Here is a 23,874-nt window from a genome sequence, read left to right as displayed (position 1 = left end):
GTCATCTGCCAAAATAACTAATTCTGCTTGTTGTACATTAGATTGTAGATAACATATGAGAATGAGAAACAGTAGTGGACCTAAGATTGAGCGTTGGGGAACACCATACGTGATTTCCACCCAGTCAGAATTATGTCCCTGAATTCTGTTGGTTGAATTACTACTAAGTACAACTTTCTGCAACCTTTTGGATAGATATGATAAGATCCTTTGATTGACTACACCATGAATCCCATAAAATTCATCTAGCAGTATATTATAGTTTACACAATCAAATGCCTTGGATAGGTCACAGAAAATGCCCACTTGTGCTGTTTTGTTATTGAATGCTTGTAATATCTGGTGTGTGAACATTTAAATGGCATGCTCAGTAGACCACCCCCTCTGAGAGGCAAACTCTGATTTGGTGACAATATTATTGTTGCCAAAGTGAGATAATCTTCTAGAATACACCACATTCTCAAAAATGTGGGTAAATGATATAAGCAGTTAAACAGGTCGGTAGTTGCTGATGTCTCTCTTATCTGTGAAATGAAAGATGTGACATTCAAATTCAAAACTGAACACTATTCAGTGTGTAAATCCAAAGAAGAGAGAAGACACCGACTGAAACATGTGTACTGATACAAGTCATTGTTTAAGAATTAATAATTTGATGCGTGACAGATAAATTGAAGCATACCGAAAAAGCGGTGAGTTGTCCTTGTGGCTTGTTACACAACACACCATCAGCTGCAGTGTAACTGATAAGAATTTCAAATCTCCATGACAGGTAGACTGGACACCACAGCACGTTTATATAATGCCCGTGAACAGTGTCCGATGTTGTGTGATACTTGTGAAGGATAAAGAGACACTTTCTATGCATGCGTTATCTGCAACTGACATAATTTGGAAGCTGCTCCACTCTTGATCTCCAGTTGCGTGGCTGGTCTAATTGTGCAGCAATAAGATTTTGGGGCATTTAGATGTTACAATGTAGCAGTGTTGAGTTGCACATGACCACGAGGGCAGGCATTATCGTTGTCAAGTTTATTCTATCACGTCTGGTCAAGACAAGGGAAGAATGCCATATTGCATATTGTGCTCACTGTGCTGTGACCCCTTTACAAGTGTGCCTACCATCTGAGACCAAATAATGGTCTTTTTTGAGCAATGTGTTGGCCTGCACCATGGTTCAGAGTTTCATTTATTAGTGTATTTATTTATTTATGTCATTTTCTCAATACCCTGTTGGTTGAAACAGCGATCATGGCAATTTATAAATAACAGACTCAATAGCCAGAACATTATGATCGCCTGCCTATCATCGATTAAACCTGTACTGGCAATAGCAGCGTCACTTCACGAGGAACGACCTGGACCCTCATCACGAGCCTTTCGGAATGCACGACTTTGTTCGAGGAGCGCTGTGGTGAGTGCCTTCGACATGTGGGGAAACCAAGGCGAAACTATGTCCAGACGTCATGCGGTTGGATGGCCATCCCTTATTACATATCTCGAATGTTGTAGGTTGGATAGACTGGTAGAACGTGACAGATGGTGCAGGCTACAAGTATGTCTCAACACAAAGTCCACTGAAGACTCCTAACTATTAAAAGCCTCTATTAGTACTAAATCACCATGAATTTTCTTTAGAAGCTACAACTACTACACTTACTACAGACAGTTGTTACTAATGTTAACACTAATACTAATAATTCTACTGCTGTTACAAAAGATAATATTATATTTTCTGACTCAGAGAGAATAATTAACTAGCTTACTGCCTTGTTTAGATGTCCCATTTCCATATACAGTCGTCTAAGGTGGACGCACATACACACGCAATTTATTAGAGGGTGGGGTCAAATAAAAGCAGCCAGAGAATAGAGTTCTATAGTACGAAGCAACAGAACAGAAGAAAGTAAATGCAGCACTAAGCTGACTATAGCAGCTGTTGAAAATGGCCACCATTCATCTTTTGATACTTTTGGGCTCTGGTCAGTAGGTTGCTGAAGGTGGAGTGCCTGAATTGCTGCAGTCTCGTCTGGAAAGTTCTGCTGCAGTTCTTGAAGACTATGAGGATTGTTGTGATTGACTCGGCTCTTGAGGGCTCTCACGCAGTGTAATAACACACTGACAAATCAGGTGACCCACGTGGCCAGTTTGGGCCACGACCAGACTGACCTCTGCTAACAACTGTGAAACATGAAGATTGTGTATCTGTGCTCAAAGGTTCGGCTGGCTGGATGGGCAGTTTCTCCATCTTGTTGGAAGTAAATGAACCCCTTTCCCTCCTCCATTAATGCTGCCACAAATAGCTCGAAAATGTTGGCAATGTGATGGGCCAAAGTCAGCAGCTGATTAAAGAAGGTAAAACCAGTAATGCTGCGTGCAGCCACTGCACACAAAAAACCGACTTTCTGATCGTGCAAAGGTGTTTCCTGGAAGTTCTGCGGACTCTCTTCTACCCAGGATCTGTTATTCTGTGAACTGAAGTAACAACTCAGCTGAAATCAGGCTCCACCAGACATAAAGAACAGATCCATGTACAAGCAATTCATTGTTATCTCAGTGAACAGCCATTCACAAATGTGGAGGTGCTGAGGAACATCTGCTTGTTTTAATGCATGACCAATAGACACGCGATAGATATATATACAGGGTGGTCCATTGATCGTGACTGGGCCAAATATGTCACAAAATAAGCGTGAAACGTAAAAACTACAAAGAACGAAACTTGTCCAGCTTGAAGGGCAACCAGATGGCGCTACGGTTGGCCGCTAGATGGCGCTGCCATGGGTCAAACGGATATCAACTGCGTTTTTTTAAATAGGAAACCCCATTTTTATTACACATTCGTGTAATACATAAAGAAATATGAATGTTTTAATTGGACCACATTTTTCGCTTTGTGATAAATGGCGCTGTAACAGTCACAAACATATGGTTCACAATTTTAGACGAACACTTGGTAACAGGTAGGTTTCTTAAATTCTAATACAGAACGTAAGTACATTTGAACATTTTATTTCGGTTGTTCCAATGTGATACATGTACCTTTGTGAACCTATCAATTCTGAGAACGCTTGCTGTTAAAGTGTGATTACCTGTAAATACCACATTAATGCAATAAATGCTCAAAATGATGTCCGTCAACAGCGAGTAGTTTGCCTTCCGTAATGTTCGCATATGCATTGACAATGCGCTGACGCATGTTGTCAGGCGTTGTCGGTGCATCGCGATAGCAAATATCCTTCAACTTTGACCACAGAAAGAAATCCGGGGACGACAGATCTGGTGAACGTGCGAGCCATGGCATGGTGCTTCGACGACCAATCCACCTGTCATGAAATATGCTATTCAATACCACTGCAACCGCACGCGAGCTATGTGCCGGACATCCGTCATGTTGGAAGTACATCGCCATTCTGTCATGCAGTGAAACATTTTGTAGTAACATCGGTAGAACATTACATAGGAAATCAGCATACGTTGCACCATTTAGATTGACATCGATAAAATGGGGGCCAATTATCCTTCCTCCCATAAAGGCGCACCATAAATTATCCCGTCAACGTCACTGATGTTCCACTTGTCGTAGCCATCGTGGATTTTACTTTTCCAGTTTACGTTACCGCTGTTGGTGAATGACGCTTAGTCGCTAAATAGAATGCTTGCAAAAAATCTGTCATCATCCCCTAATTTCTATTGTGCCCAGTGGCAGAACTGTACATGACGTTCAAAATCGTCGCCTTGCAATTCCTGGTGCATAGAAATGTGGTACTGGTACAATCGATGTTGATGTAGGATTCTCAACATCGACGTTTTTGATCCCAATTATCGCGCAATTTGTCTGCTACTGATGCGCGGATTAGCCACGACAGCAGTTAAAACACCTACTTGAGCATCATCATTTGTTGCAGGTAGTGGATGACGTTTCACATGTGGTTGAATACTTCCTGTTTCCTTAAATAACGTAACTATCCGGCGAACGGTCTGAACACTTGAATGATGTCCAGGAAACCAAGCAGCATACATAGCACACGCCCCTTGGGCATTTTGATCACAATAGCCATACATCAATACGATATCGACATTTCCGCAAATGGTAAACGGTCCATTTTAACACGGGTAAAGTATCACGAAGCAAATACCGTCCGCACTGGCAGAATGTTACGTGATACCACCTACTTATACGTTTGTGACTATTACAGCGCCATCCATCACAACGCGAAAAAAGTGGTCCAACTAAAATATTCATATTTCCTTACGTGCTATACGAATATGTAATAAAAATGTGGGTTCCTATTTAAAGAAACACAGTTAATATCCGTTTGACCTATGGCAGCGCCATCTAGCGGGCCAACCATAGCGCTATCTGATTTCCCCCTTCAAGCTTGATGAGTTTCGTTCTTTGTAATTTATTCGTTTGATGCTTATTTCGTGAGATATTCGACCCAGTCAGTATCAGTGGACAACCCTGGATGCAGGTCTGCATAATCAATGTGATATCCTAGTCTCTTGTAACAGGTGTTGGATTGATTTGGTAGGTCTCTGATACATTATCTCGTGCACTGCAGCTATGTTTTGTGGTGTGCAGGGGAGTTTATAATTTTTTTTTTTACTGGTTCAAAACAGGTCCGTTTGGCATCACTTTCGGATTAAGCGTTGCATGGGAGTCGTTGCTCAAAGTTTAACAACACTAAACTCCGCAGAAAACAAGTGACCACACCGTTCCCATGACTCCGTTGTAACATAACTTTTCACAACAAACGCCTGCTACTCCACTGTGAGTGCCATTGTCCCCTCTGTAATGCTTCACTCACACTGACACAGGCCTCACTACACTCTGAATTGATGTGGATCACGTGGTGGACTTACACATAGCATGCATGTCACAGGGTGTGGCTATATGCATCTATTCACGAGCAATCGTATCCAATCTCCCAGGCCACTTTCATTTGCTCCACCCTGTACTAACAGAAGTATCTAGGGTCTCTCTAGGTTTGGAGCCAGATTGGCCATGCTATCATGTCCGGCAATATTTTACTGCCTCGAGACAGCACTGCAACGGATCAAAGTGTATCACTTATATTTCACTCATTTTTCTAATCTTCTTAGATACACTCGTGGCCACCTCCCTAAACGCTTTTGTTGTTGGACCAGCCAATCGGAGTTATGTATTCTTTTGTTCACAGTCCCTAAGGTCATGAGCATATCTTCCTTGTCCCTGCATTGGTGTCAGAGACTACTAGCGGATGGACTATGGAATTATTCAGCCACGTGTAGCTGTCATTAATACCAACACAGAAAAGACTTCTATTGGAGTGGTTCTGTGAATATAATGCATAGACTACTCGCATTACAGCAATGAATCACATTTTGTACTGGCCCAGATGAGCATCGTCAGGCACTATGGCGGCGACCTTGGTCGCATTCTTTCTGTTTTCTGGAAACATGCAGCAGTGTTACTTCTGGGGTCATGGTATGTGGATCCACTGGGTATGACCTCAGCTCAAAACTCATAGTGACTGAGGACGCTGTTGGCACAATGGTACGCCACTGCAATCCCATGTCCCTGTTTGCTACCTCTCATGCAACAGTATTGTGACATCAACAATCAACAGGAAAATGCTCACCCACACATGGGATGTATCTCCATAAATGGTCTGCGTGACGTTGAAATACCCCCATGTCCCGAAAGACATCCAGATCTAACATGTCGGGTGTCAATCCATCGCAGTGCTAGTAATTGTGACATCAAGGACGAATTGCAACGGTTATGGCCCACTTTCCCTCAGGAGACGATAAAATGACTTTAAGATTTACTTCCCAACAGAACAAATGCATTTGTCCAGGTAAGTGTGATTGTAATGCCAAACTATAAATGGGTTCATACCACTAAGTACTGTGGAAATTTGACTCGATTATTCTATGACTGTGATAATGTCACATACTGTCTCAACATGTGAAGTATCATTACGTTTCGTCAACCCTTCCGAAAACTTCAGTTCTTGTTGATGCACTGTATATTTAAACATAAACTCTACATCAAGCGATGTACATAGTCTTACGTAGAGGTTATGTTTCCAGTCTTACATGCTTCACTTTCTGCAGACTCTACCTCTCACTTTTACAGCTGGTAAAGTCCATAAATTTATGTTTATGTGTTATACTCATATAGCAATGCACCAGCAACCTACTTCCACATCGATTCCCTTCAAGATTAACTTGGGAGATATATAACCAACACTGAAACTGGGAACTCCATCCACTACATTAATATATACATAAACTTTGGAAAAGAATTTTAGCTTCGGAAACAATCCCCATACTACCACAATGAATGAACATAATACAAAGAAAGATGTTGATATCAATTAAAACAATAAGTTTACTGTTAACCATTGCCATCTTTGCTTTTTAGAAACTAAAATTCGATTTTTTCGCCATAATATTTCGCTAACGCCACCCTCCTCTAATTTGTTTAAATATGTGCTTATGTAGTGACAGAACTCACAACATGCCACAGACGGAGGTTGAGTTGGGACCTGTGGTCTGCACAGCTGTGACGAGGGTCTGGCCTCAGTCGCTGTGCTCACTGTGTGACTGTATATTGGGGGTTGTCCTGCTGTGTCCAGTAGCTGGCCCACAGTGCAGAGGTAGACTGTTTAGATACATGTATTCACACTGGGACCAGAGGGCAGCTATCTATCCACAGATAATGGGACCAGTACAGCCCAAGGCAACAATGGGTCCACTAATCCACTAAGATAAATGGCTTACCTAGTGAGACGATCAGTTTACACACTGCCTCTCAGGAGTTTCTCATACTAGCAGTTTAACATACCAAGTTACAATGACTCAGAAAATAGATTGGCAAAACGTTTAAATTTACTTAATTTGATACTATGTCCATCAGATGGTGTTTGTAGGTCATATGCTACAGACTGGGCGGTAGGGCGAACGTACAGTAAATATGATGACATATACTTCTGAAATGACAGGGGGAAGGAAAGTCAGAGAAAAATGGAGCACAGTATTTGTCGAATTACGAAGCTACTGCATTAAAAATTTAACTTCCATTAAAACCTTTATCACAGAATTGAAACTTCGGCCAATAGATTTATTTGATTAACACTGACCAATGAGAACTCACACGAAACAGGTGAATGTTGAATAGTACCTGAGTGGGAAGCTGAACGAGTCTATGAGTATGATCAGCAAAACAAGCAGACACACTATATATATATATATATATATATATATATATATACAGATATGCCTAAGGGCTGATTACAGGTTGTCACTCACTGAAATCAAGAATTTGGTTTTGTTACTGTGTTCAGTGTAATGATATTTATCAGACTTTATTAGTATATCTCATTGATAAAAGAATGATTCAATATGATTGAAAACCATGAGTAATAGGTTACATAAGGCATTGCACCAAATATATCTCAGTAAAGATTCATGAAATTATGCTTTCACATAGAAAGTAGAGAAAGTCCATTGCGCCTTCTTCAAGTTAGAAGGAGATACAGGCAAATATCTGGAGACTGGAAGGTAGTCACTGAAGTTTATGAGTGTGTGTGAGTGTGTGTGTGTGTGTGTGTTATATTAGTGCATAATAATTTAAATATAAGTGCAATCCACAGACAAAGGAACTATGCTACATATGCCAGTTGATGGAAATTTGTATGTAGTGTGATAACCAGTGAAAACGTTGTGGCTGTGTGTGTGTTGGTTAACGTTTGTGATTTCTCACGAAGAAACTGGGCGAAGAATTTACGATTGACGTAAGAAGAGAGGCTTCATGTGTATGGACGTAACATGGATGGATACTTGGGTGTGAACTGGTTGTCATGATAAGCAGATGAATATGTACAATGCAATAGTGTACATAGCTTGAAGCAATGAAGAAGATACTGGTTAGGTCTTGTGACATGCACGCTATTTAAGTTAAGAAGTGGATTTCACAACTTTACTTCTAAATAATTGAGACAGAATTACATATTTAAAGTTAATGTGTAAATAATACGCATCTTGAAACCATAGCTGTGGCGATAAGCATTTACATTCACACATTGATTTTCGTTTATAATTATGGAATACACTTCTGTAACTTTAAAAATAAATGAGAAATGAATCATTGAGTGTAAGGATTATTATGTCAGGGATATGAATTCCAGTTTTTGAAGCAGCTCAGTAAGTGGTGCATAAATATTCAGATATATCTAAAAATAAAAGTAATTTATGGTAATTACTAGTCACTAGCATTGTAGTGAGTATTTATAATGTGATATGTTCATAAAAAAGAATAAAAGGATATAAAGATCTCTTTCATTTTGACATGGTTGGGGATGGACCAATAACTGGAACAACTCAGAAAAGGAAAACACTAAGTTCTACCACAAGAAAATACTGCAAGACTAATATTTACAAAAGCCGCAGGGAAAAAGCAGAGAATGGTCAGTAGATATTTTACAGACCCTCCTCTAAGAGCCAAGTAAGGAGTTTTCACACAGAAAGGCGCCTTCCTTTGTGTGTTGCACAAGGGAGTGCACTGAAGTATGGCAGTGTCATGGGAAAGAACAAACTAGAAGCGGGAGGGAAATGTGAAGGAAGACAGAGCATTATGTGGAACTGCCTGAAGCAGCGAAGCTGTTGTGAAACCCGGTCGCCTTTCTTGTGAGGTGGTCATGTGGTGTTTAAGAATTACGTTTTTATATCACCTTCTTTAAGAGAAATTTTCCATATTTGCTCCAATTGAGGATGACATTTTCCTTAGAGCTTAGTAAACTTCAAAAAAGTTTTTTCTAATTCCCCTCGAATAGGTCGTTACAGTTAATGAATTTTTTACAGAAATTGTCAGCGAATCCCATATATATATCTAGAAAGTAAAAGGGAGATACACAACACACAAAACTGTTGGACTGATATGGGTGTAGCGACTAACGTGACTGACTACTCCACTACAACGAAGATTTCACGTTTTACAGAACGGAAACGTCACGAATAGGGAATTTAAAATACGTTGCTGCACACCTTGAACTGTGCTGCAGCATTCTAAGATACACTATGTGATCAAAAGCATCCAAACACCTGGCTGATATTGAATTACAAGTTCGTGGCGCCCTCTGTAGGTAATGCTAGAATACAATATGGTGTCGGCCGACCATTAGCCTTGATGACAGCTCCTACTCTCGCAGACATACGTTGAATCAGGTGCTGGAAGGTTTCTTGGGGAATGCCAGCAAATACTTCATGGAGTGGTGCACTTAGGAGAGGTATCTTTGTCAGTCTGCAAGGCCGGGCACAATGTTGATGTTCCAAAACATCACAAGAAGTTCTGTAGGATTCAGGTCAGCACTCTGTCCAGGCCAGTCCATTACAGGGATGTTACTGAGGTGTAACAACTCCGCCCCAGGCCGTGCATTAAGAACAGGTGTTTGATCGGGCTGAAAGATGCAATCACCACCCACGAATTGCTCTTCATCATAACCGCCTCCGAAGTTTATTGTTGGCACTACACACACTGGCAGATGACGTTCACAAAGCATTCGCCACACCCACTCCCTGCCGTCGGATGGCAACATTGTGTACCATGGCTCGTCACTCCACAAAACGTTTTTCCAAGGTTCAGTCGTACAATGTTTACTCTCCTTAAACCAAGCGAGACATTGTTTGCATTTACTGGCATGATGTGTAGCCTGCTAGCAGCCACATGACCATGAAAGTTCTGTCAGCTCCCGCCTAACTGCCATAGTACTTGCAGTGGATCGTGATGCAGTTTGGAATTCCTATGTGATCATATGGATAGATGTCTGCCTATCACACATTAAGACCCTCTTCAACTGTTTGCGGTCTCTATCGGTGAGCAGACGAGGTCGGCCTGTATGCTTCTGTGCTGTACGTGTCCCTACACTTTCCCACTTCACTATCACATAGGAGACAGTGACCTAGGGATGTGTAGGAGTATGGAAATCTCGCGTACACATGTATGACACAAGTGACACACCATCACCAGACCACATTCGAAGTCCATGAGTCCCGCGAAGCGCCCCATTGTGCCCTCTCACGATGTCTAATGACTACTGAGGTCACTGATATGGAGCACATGGCAGCAGGTGGTAGTGCAATGCACCTAATATGAAAAACGTATGTTTTATGGGGAGTCCGGATACTTTTGACCACATAGTGTAGATATTTCCCTGGTCCTGGTAAGGAGCGACAGTCTTGCTCCGCTTCTTCAGCTTCACTTTACACGGTAGAACGCCATTTATAGGTATCTCATTCCCAGAAGCAGGAGAGACAACAAACGAGAACAGAGGGTACTTTGAAGGAAGAGGTTTAGGGTAGCATGTACAGCACAGAGAACGGAGCGGGACTTCCCTAACTGCCAACAGCACATGTCACTGTAGTGTCTGTCTGTGATCTGAACAGTCCATCATTGTGTCCATCACTAGAACGGAACCTGCAGTGGCCACAGCTAATTTTCCTTTTTCTTCAAACACTTCAGGAGCTAACTTAAATAACAGCTTGTTGTACACATGCAATTCAATAGAAATGTTGACTGCAAATAAGACCTAAATAATCCACGTAGCTATGGAAATCTTGGCTATTGCATGATTTTCCTCTTGCTAACTTATCTGCTAACAAAAGATTTGAGAGTAGGTCCCGAGTTCGAGTCTCGGCCTGGCACACAGTTTTAATCTGCCAGGAAGTTTCATATCAGCGCACACCCCGCTGCAGAGTGAAAATCTCATTCAGGAAACATCCTGCAGGCTGTAGCTAAGCCGTGTCTCCGCAATATCCTTTCTTTCAGGAGTCCTAGTTCTGCAAGGTTCGCAGGAGAGCTTCTGAAAAGTTTGGAAGGTAGGAGACGAGATACTGGCACAAGTAAAGGTGTGATGACCGGGCGTGAGTCGTGCTTCGGTAGCTCAGTTGGTAGAGCACTTGCCCGGGAAAGGCAAAGGTCCCGAGTTCGAGTCTCGGCCCGGCACACAGTTTTAATCTGCCAGGAAGTTTCATTTGATGAAAATGTTATTAAAATTCAACGAAAGCATTGTGAGCCAGCAGAAAGTGCTATTTCTATTTCCAGTGTCTGTGTTTATGGGTCTACTGTGCACTGGCCTTCAGACATCCATGCATGTTTGAAGAAACAGGTACTGCTGTGAGCTACAGCTGCGTGAAGTACAAGAAACGTATTAACAATCGTGAATACGACGACACTCCAACTGTACAGTTTACTGGTGATATGAAAAGCTTGATGTCAGACCTGGACTGGAATCTGAATTTCCCAATGTGCAAGTATGATCGCCGAACAACTTCGTCTATTCGAGAAGGCTTCAATGACCGACCTAAAACTCCACATATCACCGCGAGTTTCCATGTCTTGCTGTAGAACAATCACTGTAACTCTCACACAGGAAGATACTTACTTATTGTTGTCACGACCTCTGCCTGGGCATATGAACACTACTTAAAGTACCTGTGTTTAAAAACCTCCTATGGCATGTCCTTCCGACAAGGATGCATGTCTGAAGGAACAGATCCTGCTGCAGTTCACAGCTGTATTTAGCATAAGAAATGTGTTTGCAGTTTAAAATACGATGAGATTCTCACTCTACAATTTACTGGTGACATTAGAAGATTTGTGCCAGACTGGGATCCGAACCTGGGTTTCCCACTTTATGCGAGCAGTGGCCTTAACAACTTCCAAGATCCAGGTTAGAGTGTCAGTATGGAAGAAATTTTACCATTTTGCCAATATATAGGGTAAATCACCTAATGCTTCCTCCAGAAATATTGCGGGTATTGAAAGTGCTATTCATCTGCTGTTTTCATACAGCGGATTGGTAGTGTGGAGCTCGTATTGTTAGCTAATCCATAGATTGTACTAATACCTAGGAAGTGTATTTGTTGTGCCAAAATACACTTTTCTAAATAGACCACCTCCTATTGATATTAACAAACGAAAAGTAGCGTAGATCAGAATGTCAGTGGTGTTTGTTGCAGGATCCAAGTACGAAAGTACGAGTCGTTTACGAGGTACCATATTTGAAATGTTTGACATCGGCACTTGTTTGTGGCATTCAACCTCCTTAGTTGCGAAGTACAATGTCTTTATGTTAGCTTACTTCGAGCATGCGTGTTCCTTGAGAGCATTTAGACAAGCTATTCAGTTAGTGTGTGACAATCTAATGCAGACAACGCCGGTTTTTGTATGACATACATTATGTGACCAAAGGTATCTGGACACCCCCAGAAACATTCGTTTTTCATATTAAGTGCATTGTGCTGATACCTACTGCCTGGTACTCCATATTAGCGCCCTCAGTGGACATTACACACCGTGAGACAGGAGAATGGGGAGATTCACAGAACTGATGGACTTCGAATGTGGTCAGGTGATTGATGTCTCACTTGTCATACGTCTGTACGCGAGATTTCCACACTCCTGAACATGCGTAGGTCCGATGTGATAGCGAAGTGGAAACGTGAAGGGATACATACAGCACAAAAGTGTACAGGCCGACCTCGTCCATCGAATGACAGAGACTGCCCACAGTTGAAGAGGGTCGTAATCTGTAATAGACACACATCTATCCAGAACATCACACGGGAAATCGAAACTGCATCGGTGACCACTACAAGTACAATGACAGTTAGACAGGAGGTGACAAAACCAGGATTTCATGGTCGAGCGGCTGCTCTTAAGCCACACATCGCAGTGGTAAATGTCAAATGACGCCCCGCCTGGTGTAAGAAACGTAAAGCATTGGACGATTGAATAATGGGAAAACTTTGTGTGGAGTGACTAATCATGGTACTCAACGTGCCAATCGGATGGGAAGGTGTGGGTATGGCGAATGCCCTGAGAACGCTCTCTGCCAGCAAGTGTAGTGGCAACAGTAAAATTCGGAGGCGGCGGTTTTATGATATGGCCGTATTTGTCATGGAAGGTGCTTGCACCCCTTGTTGTTTTGCATGGAACCATCACAGCCCAGTCCTACATTCATGTTTTATGCGCCTTCTTGTTTCCAACTGTTCAAGAGCAGTTCAGGGACGGCGATTACATCTTTCAACATGATTGAGCACCTGTTCATTATGCATGGGCTGTGGCCGAGTGGTTGAATGACAGTAACGTCTTTGTGAAGGACTAGCCCGCACAGAGTCCTGACCTCAACGCTACAGAACACATCTGGGATATATTGAACCGCCAGCTTCATGCCAGGTCTCACCGACCAACATCGATACCTCTCTTCGGTGCAGCACTCCGTGTAGAATGAGCTGCCATTCCCCAACAAACCATCCAGCACCTGACTGAACGTATGGCTGCGAGAGTGGAAGCTGAGATCAAGGCTAAGGGTGGACCAACACCACACTGAATTCCAGCATTACTGATGGAGGGCTTCATTGAATTTGTAAGTCATATTCAGCCAGGTGTCTGGATACATTTGATCACATAGTGTATACAAGAAAATGGATATCAGTAGTAGTGTATTTTACTGTGCATGCACATCTAATTAAACTTTGTGGTGGACATTGTAGGCCTGGCAGTACACACACTTATCGCTGTGTAACGTAGAATTGTGACTTGTCTCACGCTTACCTGGTGTCTGTCAGTGTCTCTGCAATCAGGTGAGTCAACTCCACAACAGTTTGTGTGTCGTTGACTACAGCCTCAGTCCAGCCCTGCGTCGCCATCACACGGAGCAAGTGGGCCTTTATGAAGGCGACGGCGGCCTGCTTCAGCCTGTTGGCGGAATGCCTAATCGCGAGAACACCTGCAGCTGCCGCAGTCTCGACAGACAGCTGGGCGGCCACTTGTTGCTCACAGTGCGCTTTCAGTACTGACAGGCCGTATACGTCGGCGGCGACCAGCAGCTTTGGGGCCATGCTGGGCAGCTGCGGCACCTGCAGGGTGTACAGGTATGCCAGCACCTGACGCAGCACAGGACCCTCTGTGTCTGAGAGTACGAGCTGACTGCTGCTGCCCTCTACAGTGACGCGACGGAACATGTCCGCAAACACGGGACTCCTGGCGGCCAAGACAGCCCTGTGCGCCATCAGCCGCGTGTCCCCGGCCAGCAGAGTCACCATAGCGCCGTCCCCGGCGTCCAGCAGGGCGCCAAGATCCTCGGCCGTGGCCTCCTCAACTTCATGAACTCGTCCCACTGTGAGCGATTCTGGAACACAGTTTCCCAGCAGAAAGGTGGGAGTGGCTGCCAGTGCAATCATTTTATCAATTTAAAGGCATTTATAAAGCTGCCATCAGGATAAAATTCACACACAACATAGATTAAAGTGTGTAGATGAAGGAAATAATACTTTTGAAAATCTATTACATCTCCTCTTAAAACTTCCCTATTTGCTTGTAAAAAATGCCACAGAAGGAATACATGTCTCTTATCATTTGTCTCTTTGTACAATTACTTGCTCAAAGTATCAAAATGGAGATCTAGCACAAAACTAAGCATATTTTATTCCCCACACAGTCCCAAGTTCTGCACTTATTTAAGAAAACAATGATATTTTATGTCTGAAATCTGTACCCCTTCTGCCCTTAACCGCTAGCCCAGCATGTTTGTCTCCAGGAACTGATACAGGGGATCAACTAACTGCTGTCACAGTCTGGAATGACTTTCTAGAAACATGGTATAGAGGTGGCAGGCATAGCTTGATGGCAACTTCTCACTTATTCCAACATGATAACACCCAACATTTTGTAGGGTAGTGGCATAACGGCCCCCTCCCTCCCCCTCCCCCAGTGGATAAAATTAAATTTTATGTGGGGTACAAACAACTGTGTCTAACTGTGTTTCACTCACAATGCTAAGTTATTTCTAAAAGATCATATTTATCATTACTATCTCACAACAATGTAATAGGTATTACATAAGTTAACATTAATTCATTTTTATTTTCAAATAATAGAAATAATGAATGACACAATGTGGTGCATGCTACAGCTTGTCAAACGAATGTATGAACTTCATCTTCCACACATAATCCTCCTGCTGCACACAATAGTTTTTACTTTGTACCACGATGGAGAAATCGAGACTTGTAGGTCACATATGCTTCAATATCTCATAAAAATTTCTAGCAAATGACCAGAAATTTCGTCATCACTCACTTCATAATAATAAATGAAAAAAATATTAAACTTCAACTCAACACTTACTATGTAGTGGCTACTATTGTAGTGTAAGATTTATACAGTACTTTATTTTCATTATTATTTGTGGCACCTAGTCAGACACAAGCGTTGGCAAGTTAAAATCGTTCGATTTCTGACACTGCAGAAGTAAGGAGTCTAGCAATCAAGTGATTCAGAAACAGTAAGTAGAGTGCACGAATTTTCACTTGATTGATTTTAAGTAAAGGTGCAGGGTGATGGTGATGCAAGTGTAAATAGAGAGAGAAGTGATGTAGAGAAACAAGTTTTGTAACAAATGCATAACTTCACTGCAGACAGTTAGTTAACTTCCATTTTTGAGTAGTCTTAGACGCAATGAGAAACACTACATCATTACAAATAAGAAGTACCAATTGTATAATTGACACATTAGTCTGAGGTTTAATAAAACGTCTACAAAAGCTAAGTATCATTTATCTTCCATCACTTTCAAAATAAAAATTTTCAAAGGAAATATTCTTCTTAGTGGAGTTTAGTTAATTGCTAAAGATGATGACTTAGTGTGTGTGTGTGTTTGGGTGGGTAGGGGGGTGGGGTGGGGGAGGTGGAGATCCAGCTAGCGTCTGTTTGCACTCTGGGATAATGCTCTCAGAAAGGTTGGGAGCCATTACTGTAGGGGGATATGTCAGAGCCAGTCATAGAGAATAAGCCATATTTTCAACACACATTCTTTCCATCATTTCGTAATTGATGTCACCCTACCAAATTGTTGCAGATGGTACTGATAACCGACCTTTGTTGTTGTAAGTTCTTCATTACAAGCTGTAATTAGCGCTGAAAATAGTCACAGTTCCAGTTACTACGTTAGACGATCAGGTTGATTTTTTAAAAGACATTTTAAATTACTATTATTTATTGCACTTATTATCTATCAGCTAGCTATGAAAATCCGAGAAACAAGAAAGCCCTGGGAAAGACAATATTCGAGCTGAATTTGTCGAAAGTGGAAGAGTTGAAATTAGTAATCTGTTAAATACTCCATAGCGTAACATATATAAACAGGGGAATTTGCCCTCAGATTCTAGACAAAGATTATACGATATTTATCCTTAAAGGAGGAATGTCTTAAAATACGAAAATTACCGAAGTCTTAGCTTAGTTGTGAATGCCTTATCAAACAAAAGCTTCCACTGTCTTCGAACAGTTGACACAGGATTATCAGAAAGTCAGATTGGATTCGGAAAAAAACGAAGAACCCAAGAAGGAGTAATATCATTAAACTTAATTTGAAATTGTAAATACATAGCTTTGGTAGGTATACAGGAAACGTTTCATGATGTAAAATGGCCAAATAGAGTTTGAGGTACAGGAGAGAGTAGGAATATGCGTAGAGAGTGATATGTTATGTGGAAGCTGTATAATAAAAGAGAAGACTTTCATTGGAGTGCACTCTACACAGGTTCTACGGATGTTCACAAGTGATCCGGCAGGGTGGTGTACTATAAACAATTATCTTTAATCTATTCAACGAACAGGTACTTAAGAAGCGGGAGTAGTGTTACATGTAGTAATACAGGAGAACAGAGCAGGTATGCATGGCATAGCTGTTTTATCTGAAAGTGAATACAATGTAGGCCTATGCTAGTGACCTCTGTGTGCATCAGAACCAGAATGGTCCCAAAAGTGCTCCTCCAGGGTGAATTTTGGTAATCCATGAGTGGACATTGCACACCACACAGTCTCCCATTGAGGGTGAAGTGACATCTCGATCGCCAAATACTGACTCTCAGCCCCCAACTGTGCCAATTTCACTTAATAACGAATCCATGCAAATAAAAGTGGCCGACAACATCATGGGGTGTTCGATGGGCATTCTAATTCCCATCGTGTCCCGCGCCTGTGGCACTGGACTGGATGAAGAAGACCCATTGAGTTCCCTCCATGGTCGCCAGATCTAACACCTATGGACTTTTACTTGTGGGGAACTGGAGGAACTTCGCACGCTGGAGGAACTTCGCCAGGATATTACAGCGACATGTGCAGCGATCTACACTGCAACAGTGACTGACATAGTTGCGACGAGCCGGAAGCTATGGCCGAGCGGTTCTAGGCGCTCCAGTCCGGAATCGCGCTCATGCTACAGTCGCAGGTTCGAATCCTGCCTCCAGCATGGATGTGTGGGATGTCCTTAGGTTAGTTAGGTTTAAGTAGTTCTAAGTCTAAGGGAGTAATGCCATCAGGTGTTAAGTACCATAGTGCTTAGAGAATTTTAACGGCCGCTCGTCATTCTGCTATGTGTATAGCCGCCGACTGTAAACATTTTAACACTTAAAGTATCCCTACGCTAAGCTGAAAGTGGTACAACGTATGTGATGAATTATTAGTTGTAAAATAAACACACAAGTATTAGTTTTCGTTCCTTATGGTGTGCCTACATTTTTCTAGCTGACTGTATATAAAGCAGAAAAAAAATGTTAATTAGTTACAAAGTTCGGCGTGTTACAATTTATTCAAAATGTAAACGTCACTACATATATTCGGATTAAGGTTATGACATCTTCGATGTGCCTGCCGTCATTGGCAATGAGGTGGCGCGGATGAATAGCGAAATTTTGCGTGACCCGCTGAAGTGTCGGAAAATCGACGCTGGCGATGATCTCCTGAATGTCTGTTTTCATCTCAGCAACAGTCTCTGGGCTATTGCTGTACACCTTGACCTTAACAGAGCCCCACCGAAAGAAGTCGACGTATTCGCATCTAGAGAATATGGAGGCCAATCAAGGCTCATGCCTGTCCTCCTGGGTACACCACAGGCAGAATGCGGTCCCCAGAATGCTCCTCCAGAACATCAAACACTTCCCTGCTTCGAAGGGATCGTGCACTATGTTGTATGAATCACATCTTATCGAAATGAGGGTAACTTTGGATAATCGTGATGATATCATCTTCCAAAACCTTTATGTACCATTCGGTAGTCACCAAAAGAATATTACACCGATTATTTCGTGACCGGAGACTGCACACCACACACTCACCCGTTGACGGTGAAGAGACTTCTCGATCACCGAATGTGCAGTCTCAGCCACTAAATGCGCCAATTTCGCTTATTGACGAACCCATCCAAATAGATGTGGGCTTAGGGGTGAAACGAAACCATATTCACATCAAAGTCCTGTTCGTCAATTCTGGAGACAAGAGTGTAGACGAAACGAAACTGCTGTTCCATGGACCTCGGGCTTAATGGCTGAGGAGTTTGAATTTTGTATGGGAAAAGATGCAGGTCTTCAACAACTACATGTCGCAGTGCCTCCCAGTTGATTCCCAGCTGTTGTGCAGCTGGTCTGATAGATTTCCTGGGGCTGGTTTGAAACACAAGACTTGTTATGTTGATGTTTTCAGTCGTTTTCATCCTTTTTGGACGACCGACATTGCGAACACAGTCAGCAAGAGAGCTACCCATTCTCTCAAACTTTCGAATCATATTCTTTATTTTTAGCACACACGGACCGGTTGTCTTCATCTTCATCTCGGTCGCACCACTTCCTTTGAGCCGCATTTGCGCTGTTGTTGCTCGTGTAGTAGGCCTTCACCAGTGATATATATTCAGGTACGCTGCACCGAGACGTTTTCTCGTGCACATAGCAGACAACAACAACCCGCACGTGCATACGCAAACTCCCATCATCCCCCGCAGCCAACAGTCCAATTTGAACGTCATAAAGGAAACCGTTCAGAAGCTATGAAGGTTTCATTTCATGTAGGTCAATAACTGTCACCCTCAAACTTCCTGGCAGATTAAAACTGTGTGCTGGATCGAGACTCGAACTCAGGACCTTTGCCTTTCACGGGCAACTGCTCTGTCGACAGGGCTACCCAACCACGACTCACGTCCCGTCCTCTGGGCTTCAGTTCTGCCAGTACCTCGTCTCCTACCTTCCAAACCTCACTAGCACTCCTGCCAGGAAGTTTCATATCAGCGTACACTCCGCTGCAGAGTGAAAATTTCAGTCTGCAAACATACCCCAGGCTGTGCCTAAGCTATGTCACCGCAATATCCTTTCTTTTTTGGAGTGCTAGCCTTGCAAGATTCGCAGAAGAGCTTGTGTGAAGTTTGGAAGGTAGGAGACGAGGTACTGGTAGAGCTGAAGCCCATAGGAGGGGACATGAGTTCTGCTTGGGTAGCTCAGATGGTAGAGCACTTGCCCGCAAAAGGCAAAGGTCTTTAGTTCTTGTCTCGGTCCGGCACACCCTTTTAATATGCCAGGAAGTTTCATATCAGCACACACTCTGCTGCAGTGTGAAAATTTCAATCTCGAATTGTCACCCTGCTTGAATAACTTTCCTTCCTGATTTCTATCGTAAACATGTTGTTGTTGTTGTTGTGGTCTTCAGTTCAGAGACTGGTTTGATGCAGCTCTATCCTGTGTAAGCTCCTTCATCTCAAAGTACCTACGGCTATATACTTAATGTATTCAAATCTTGGGGTCCCTCCACGCTGCTCTTCAATCCTGAACTGGTGATACCTTGATGCCTCAAAAAAAGGCAGACCAACAGATCCCTTCTTCTAATCAATTTGTGCCACAAATTTCTCTTCTCCCCAATTCTATTCAGTACCTTCAGATTAGTTACGTGGTATACTTATTTAATCTTCAGCATCCTTCTGTAGCATCACATTTCGAAAGATTCTATTATTTTCTTGTATAAACTATTTATCGTCCATGTTGCACATCCATACATAGCTACACTCCATAAAAATTCTTTCAGAAACGACTTCCTGACATTTAAAACTATACTCGATGTTAACAAATTTATCTTCTTTTGAAACGCTTTCCTTGTCATTGCCAGTCTACATTTTACATCCTCTCTACTTCCACCATCATCAGTTAATTTGCTCCCCAAATAGCAAAAGTCATCTACTACGTTAAGTGCCTCGTTTGCCAATCTAATCCCCTCAGCCTCACCTGATTTAATTCGACTGCTTCCCATTATCATCGTTTCGCTTTTGTTTATGTTCATCTTTTATCCTCCTTTGAAGACACTGTCCTTTCCATTCGACTGCTCTTCCAGGTCCTTTGCTCTCTCTGAGAGAATTCCAGTGTCATTGGCAAACCTCATAGCTTTTATTTCTTCTTCGGATTTAAATTCCTACTCTGAACTTTTCTTTTGTTTTCTTTACTGCTTGCTCAGTACATAGACTGAATGACGTTGGGAATGGGCTACAACCATGTCTCACTCCATTCTCAACCACTGTTTTCCTTTCATGCCCCTCGGCTGTTATAACTTCCATCTGGTTTCTGTACAAATTGTAAATATCCATTCACTCGCTGTATTTGACCCCTGTCGCCTTCAGAATTTGAAAGAGAGTATTCCAGTTAACATTGTCAGAAGCTTTCTCTATGTCTACAAATGCTAGAAACGTAGGCTTGCCTATCATTAATAAACCAAATAATCGCAAACAAACGCCAGTGTATTGCCATTACGTCTTTCATCTTACGCAAATACATTTTTTCAGCTTTGGAAGACAAGAGTCAATAAAGAATGAAAAACGAGCGCAGTACTATTATGTCGTCCATCAGTCCCTCCCGATGGGGATCGCACACCGCACAGCAATACTCCAGAATAGCACGGACAAGCCTGGTGTAAGCAGTCTCTTTAGTAAAACTGTTGCACCTTTTAAGTGTTCTGCCAATGAACTGCAGTCTCTGGTTTGCTCTAAGCAAAAATTTATCTATGTGATCGTTCCAGTTCAGGTTATTTGTAATTGTAATCCCCAAGTATTTAGTTGGATTTACAGCCTTAATATTAAGTGTGACTTATCGCGTAATCAAAATTTCTTTGGATTTCTTTTAGCGCTCATGTGAATAACTTCACTCTTTTCTTTATTCAGCTTCAATTGCCACTTTTCGCACCATACAGATATCTTATCTAAATCATTTTGCTGTTCGTTTTGGTTATCTGATGACTTAACAAGACGGTAATTAACAGCATCATTTGCAAGCAATCTGAGAGGGCTACTCAGATTGTCTCCTATGTCGTTAATATTGTTCAGGAACAACTGAGGGAAAAATTTGGAAATTTGTGGTAAGGTCATATGGGACCAAACTGCTGAGGCCATCCGTCCCTAAGCTTACACGCTGTTTAATCTAACACAAACTAACTTACGCTAAGGACGACACACAGACCCATTCCCGATGGAGGACTCGAACCTCCGACGGTGGGAGTCACACGGAGCGTGACAAGACGCCCTAGATGGCGCGGCTACCCCGCTCTCCAACAACAGATGGCCTGTAACACTTCCTTTGGGAACGCAGGATATTGCTTCTGTTTTACTCGGTGACCTTCCGTCTATTACTACGCACTGTGATCTTACTGAGAGGAAATCACGAAGCCAGTCGCACAACTGAGGCGATTTTCCATATTCATGCAGTTTGGTTAGAAGACGCATGTGAAGAACGGTGTCAAAAGTCTTCTGGAAATCTAAAAATATGGAATCAGTTTGACATCCCCTGTCGAGAGCACTCATTACTTCATGAGTATAGAGGTAGTTGCGTTTCACAACAATGATGTGTTTTGCATCCGTGATGTCTATGTGTCAATAATTCGTTTTCTTCGAGGTAATTCATAATGTTCGAACACAGTATGTGTTCCCCTACTGCAAATCGACGTTATTGATGTGGGTCTGGAATTCAGCGGATTATTTCTACTTCCATTTTTGGGTAATGGTGTGACTTGAGCAATTTTCCAGAATTTAGGTACAGAACTTTCTGTGAACAGTCGGTTGTATATAATTCCTAAATATGGAGCTACAGCATCAGCATAGGCGGAAGGGAACCTCAGTGGGAAACAGTCTGGACCGGAGGTCTTACCTTTATTAAGTGATTTAGCCTGCTTTGCTACACCGTGGATGTCTACTTCTATGTTTCTCATCTAGCCAGTTGTTCTTTATCGGAATTACGAAATATTTTTTTCGTCTTCTTTGGTGAATTAGTTTCGGAAAACCTGTTTAACAACTCTGCTTTAGTGGCACTGTCATCAGTGACTTCGCCATTGTCTCGCCACTGGTGTGCTTTACGTACGACCTGTCGCTGTCCTTGATCACCGTCAACTGTGCTCAGTGCCAGTGATTGGCCGCAGAGTCGCACTGCCGCAGGGGGAACACCTGTTTCTGGAGGTGAGCAGTGCGCCAAGTCTTAAGACATTGGAAAGGGGTTGCCTCGACGAAAAAGGCTCCCTCTTCTGCCTCTCGCTAAAGGGTTAATAAAGGTGGCGTTTGGGTATTTAAGCTGCTGACTCACACCAGCTTACACCTCGGCACTTCTGGGGTGAATACGTATACAGAATCACTGCATACCCACACATATGGAGCTTTTGTGCATTGTGTGTTGGCTTTTTCTTTCACACATTTGCAACCACACGGACAACGTTTATATATTCTCTTTCGCAAGTATTTCTATGGTTGTGTCTCTTTGTACGTATATCCACACACAACTGACAGTGCTTACTCATTAAATGTTGTCATTGAGGCTGCTCCTTGACGAGCACAGAGAGCTGTACCTCACTGTGGTCGTCGTATTCCATGCCAAAACTACTTGGTCGCCAAGTAATCAGGGTTAGAAAGATGTTTTGCTCTAAATGCAAGTCCATCTGGAGACTACACAACCTGTTCCTCGATGCTCAAAAACTCGGTGATGTTTTCACAATTCTTCTCTTACTTTCGTTTCTGCCCCTGTGTGGTCAAAGGAGAAGAGGAGATTGCTTCAGTGTCTTTCTTTCGTCAGTGAACATTATACTGTTGTGTCTATTTATTTTTAATTCTGTACGGTTCAGCCATAATTTCTGGTCTCATTCCTGAATAACGAAAGACGTCTCTGCTGTATTCACATTACATCTGTTTGTTACCACGTTTTTCTGACAAAATAAATTAAAGATTTCTGAGACACAAATTAAAGGTTAATAAGATTAACTTAAATTGTATAGGCACTTAAGTATTTAGCAACCATATATAATTCTTTCAGTTTTTTTATATATCTTGTGTACTTCACCGTCGTAATTGTACGAAAAATGGACTACGCCTGTCACTATAGACTTTCATTTTGCCTCTACGCATCCACCCTTCAATACATGATCAGATGCCCATAGAAAAGTACACTTTCAAAAAATGGTTCAAATGGCTCTGAGCACTATGGGACTCATCTGCTGTGGTCATCAGTCCCCTAGAACTTAGAACTACTTAAACTTAACTAACCTAAGGATATCACACACACCCATGCCGGATGCAGGATTCGAACCTGCGACCGTAGCAGCAGCGCGGCTCCGGACTCGCCTAGAACCGCACAGCCACCGCGGCCGGCAAAGTACACTTTCAATGGCTTGCTTGTGCCATGTGTACTTGCAAGTAATAACCCATCTAAAACGTACGACCACTAACAGCCATAATTATTAGTCTGCAAATGGCGCAAGTACTGATATAATATTGTTTAGTACACTGTTCTGTCACCAGTAGAAATATTTGCACTTATACCCATTACACCATGCATGTCTACATGTAGGAAGGTGTCCGATCTGTACATATAACTAACTACACACACTAAGCATTTGAGTGTTATATACACTGAAGAACCAAAGAAATTTCTTGTCGGGCCCCGCGAGCACGCAGAAGTGCCGCAACACGACGTGGCATGGACTCGACTAATGTCTGAAATAGTGCCGGAGGGAACCGACACTATGAATCCTGCAGGGCT

The 23,874-nt window shown here is 42.4% G+C and overlaps 1 protein-coding gene and 1 non-coding gene across 3 annotated transcripts in view; one reads left to right on the top strand and one right to left on the bottom strand.

The window, feature by feature from the left end:
- The window catches only part of LOC126427315 (ankyrin-3-like), a 95,151-nt gene that overhangs the window by 18,296 nt on the left and 52,981 nt on the right, over positions 1-23,874 (bottom strand). For both annotated transcript variants that reach the window (XM_050089622.1, XM_050089623.1), the window contains exon 4: positions 13,604-14,180. In XM_050089622.1, the coding sequence (XP_049945579.1) occupies positions 13,604-14,180 (577 nt within the window). The remainder of the gene's footprint in view (positions 1-13,603; positions 14,181-23,874) is intronic.
- Trnas-gga (transfer RNA serine (anticodon GGA)) lies at positions 10,916-10,992 on the top strand. Its single transcript has one exon. It is a non-coding gene; the product is annotated as a tRNA-Ser (tRNA).

Source organism: Schistocerca serialis, chromosome 11 (assembly GCF_023864345.2).
Source record: "Schistocerca serialis cubense isolate TAMUIC-IGC-003099 chromosome 11, iqSchSeri2.2, whole genome shotgun sequence".
Taxonomy (NCBI): Eukaryota; Metazoa; Arthropoda; class Insecta; order Orthoptera; family Acrididae; genus Schistocerca; species Schistocerca serialis.
This window is presented reverse-complemented; position numbering and strand designations above follow the sequence as displayed.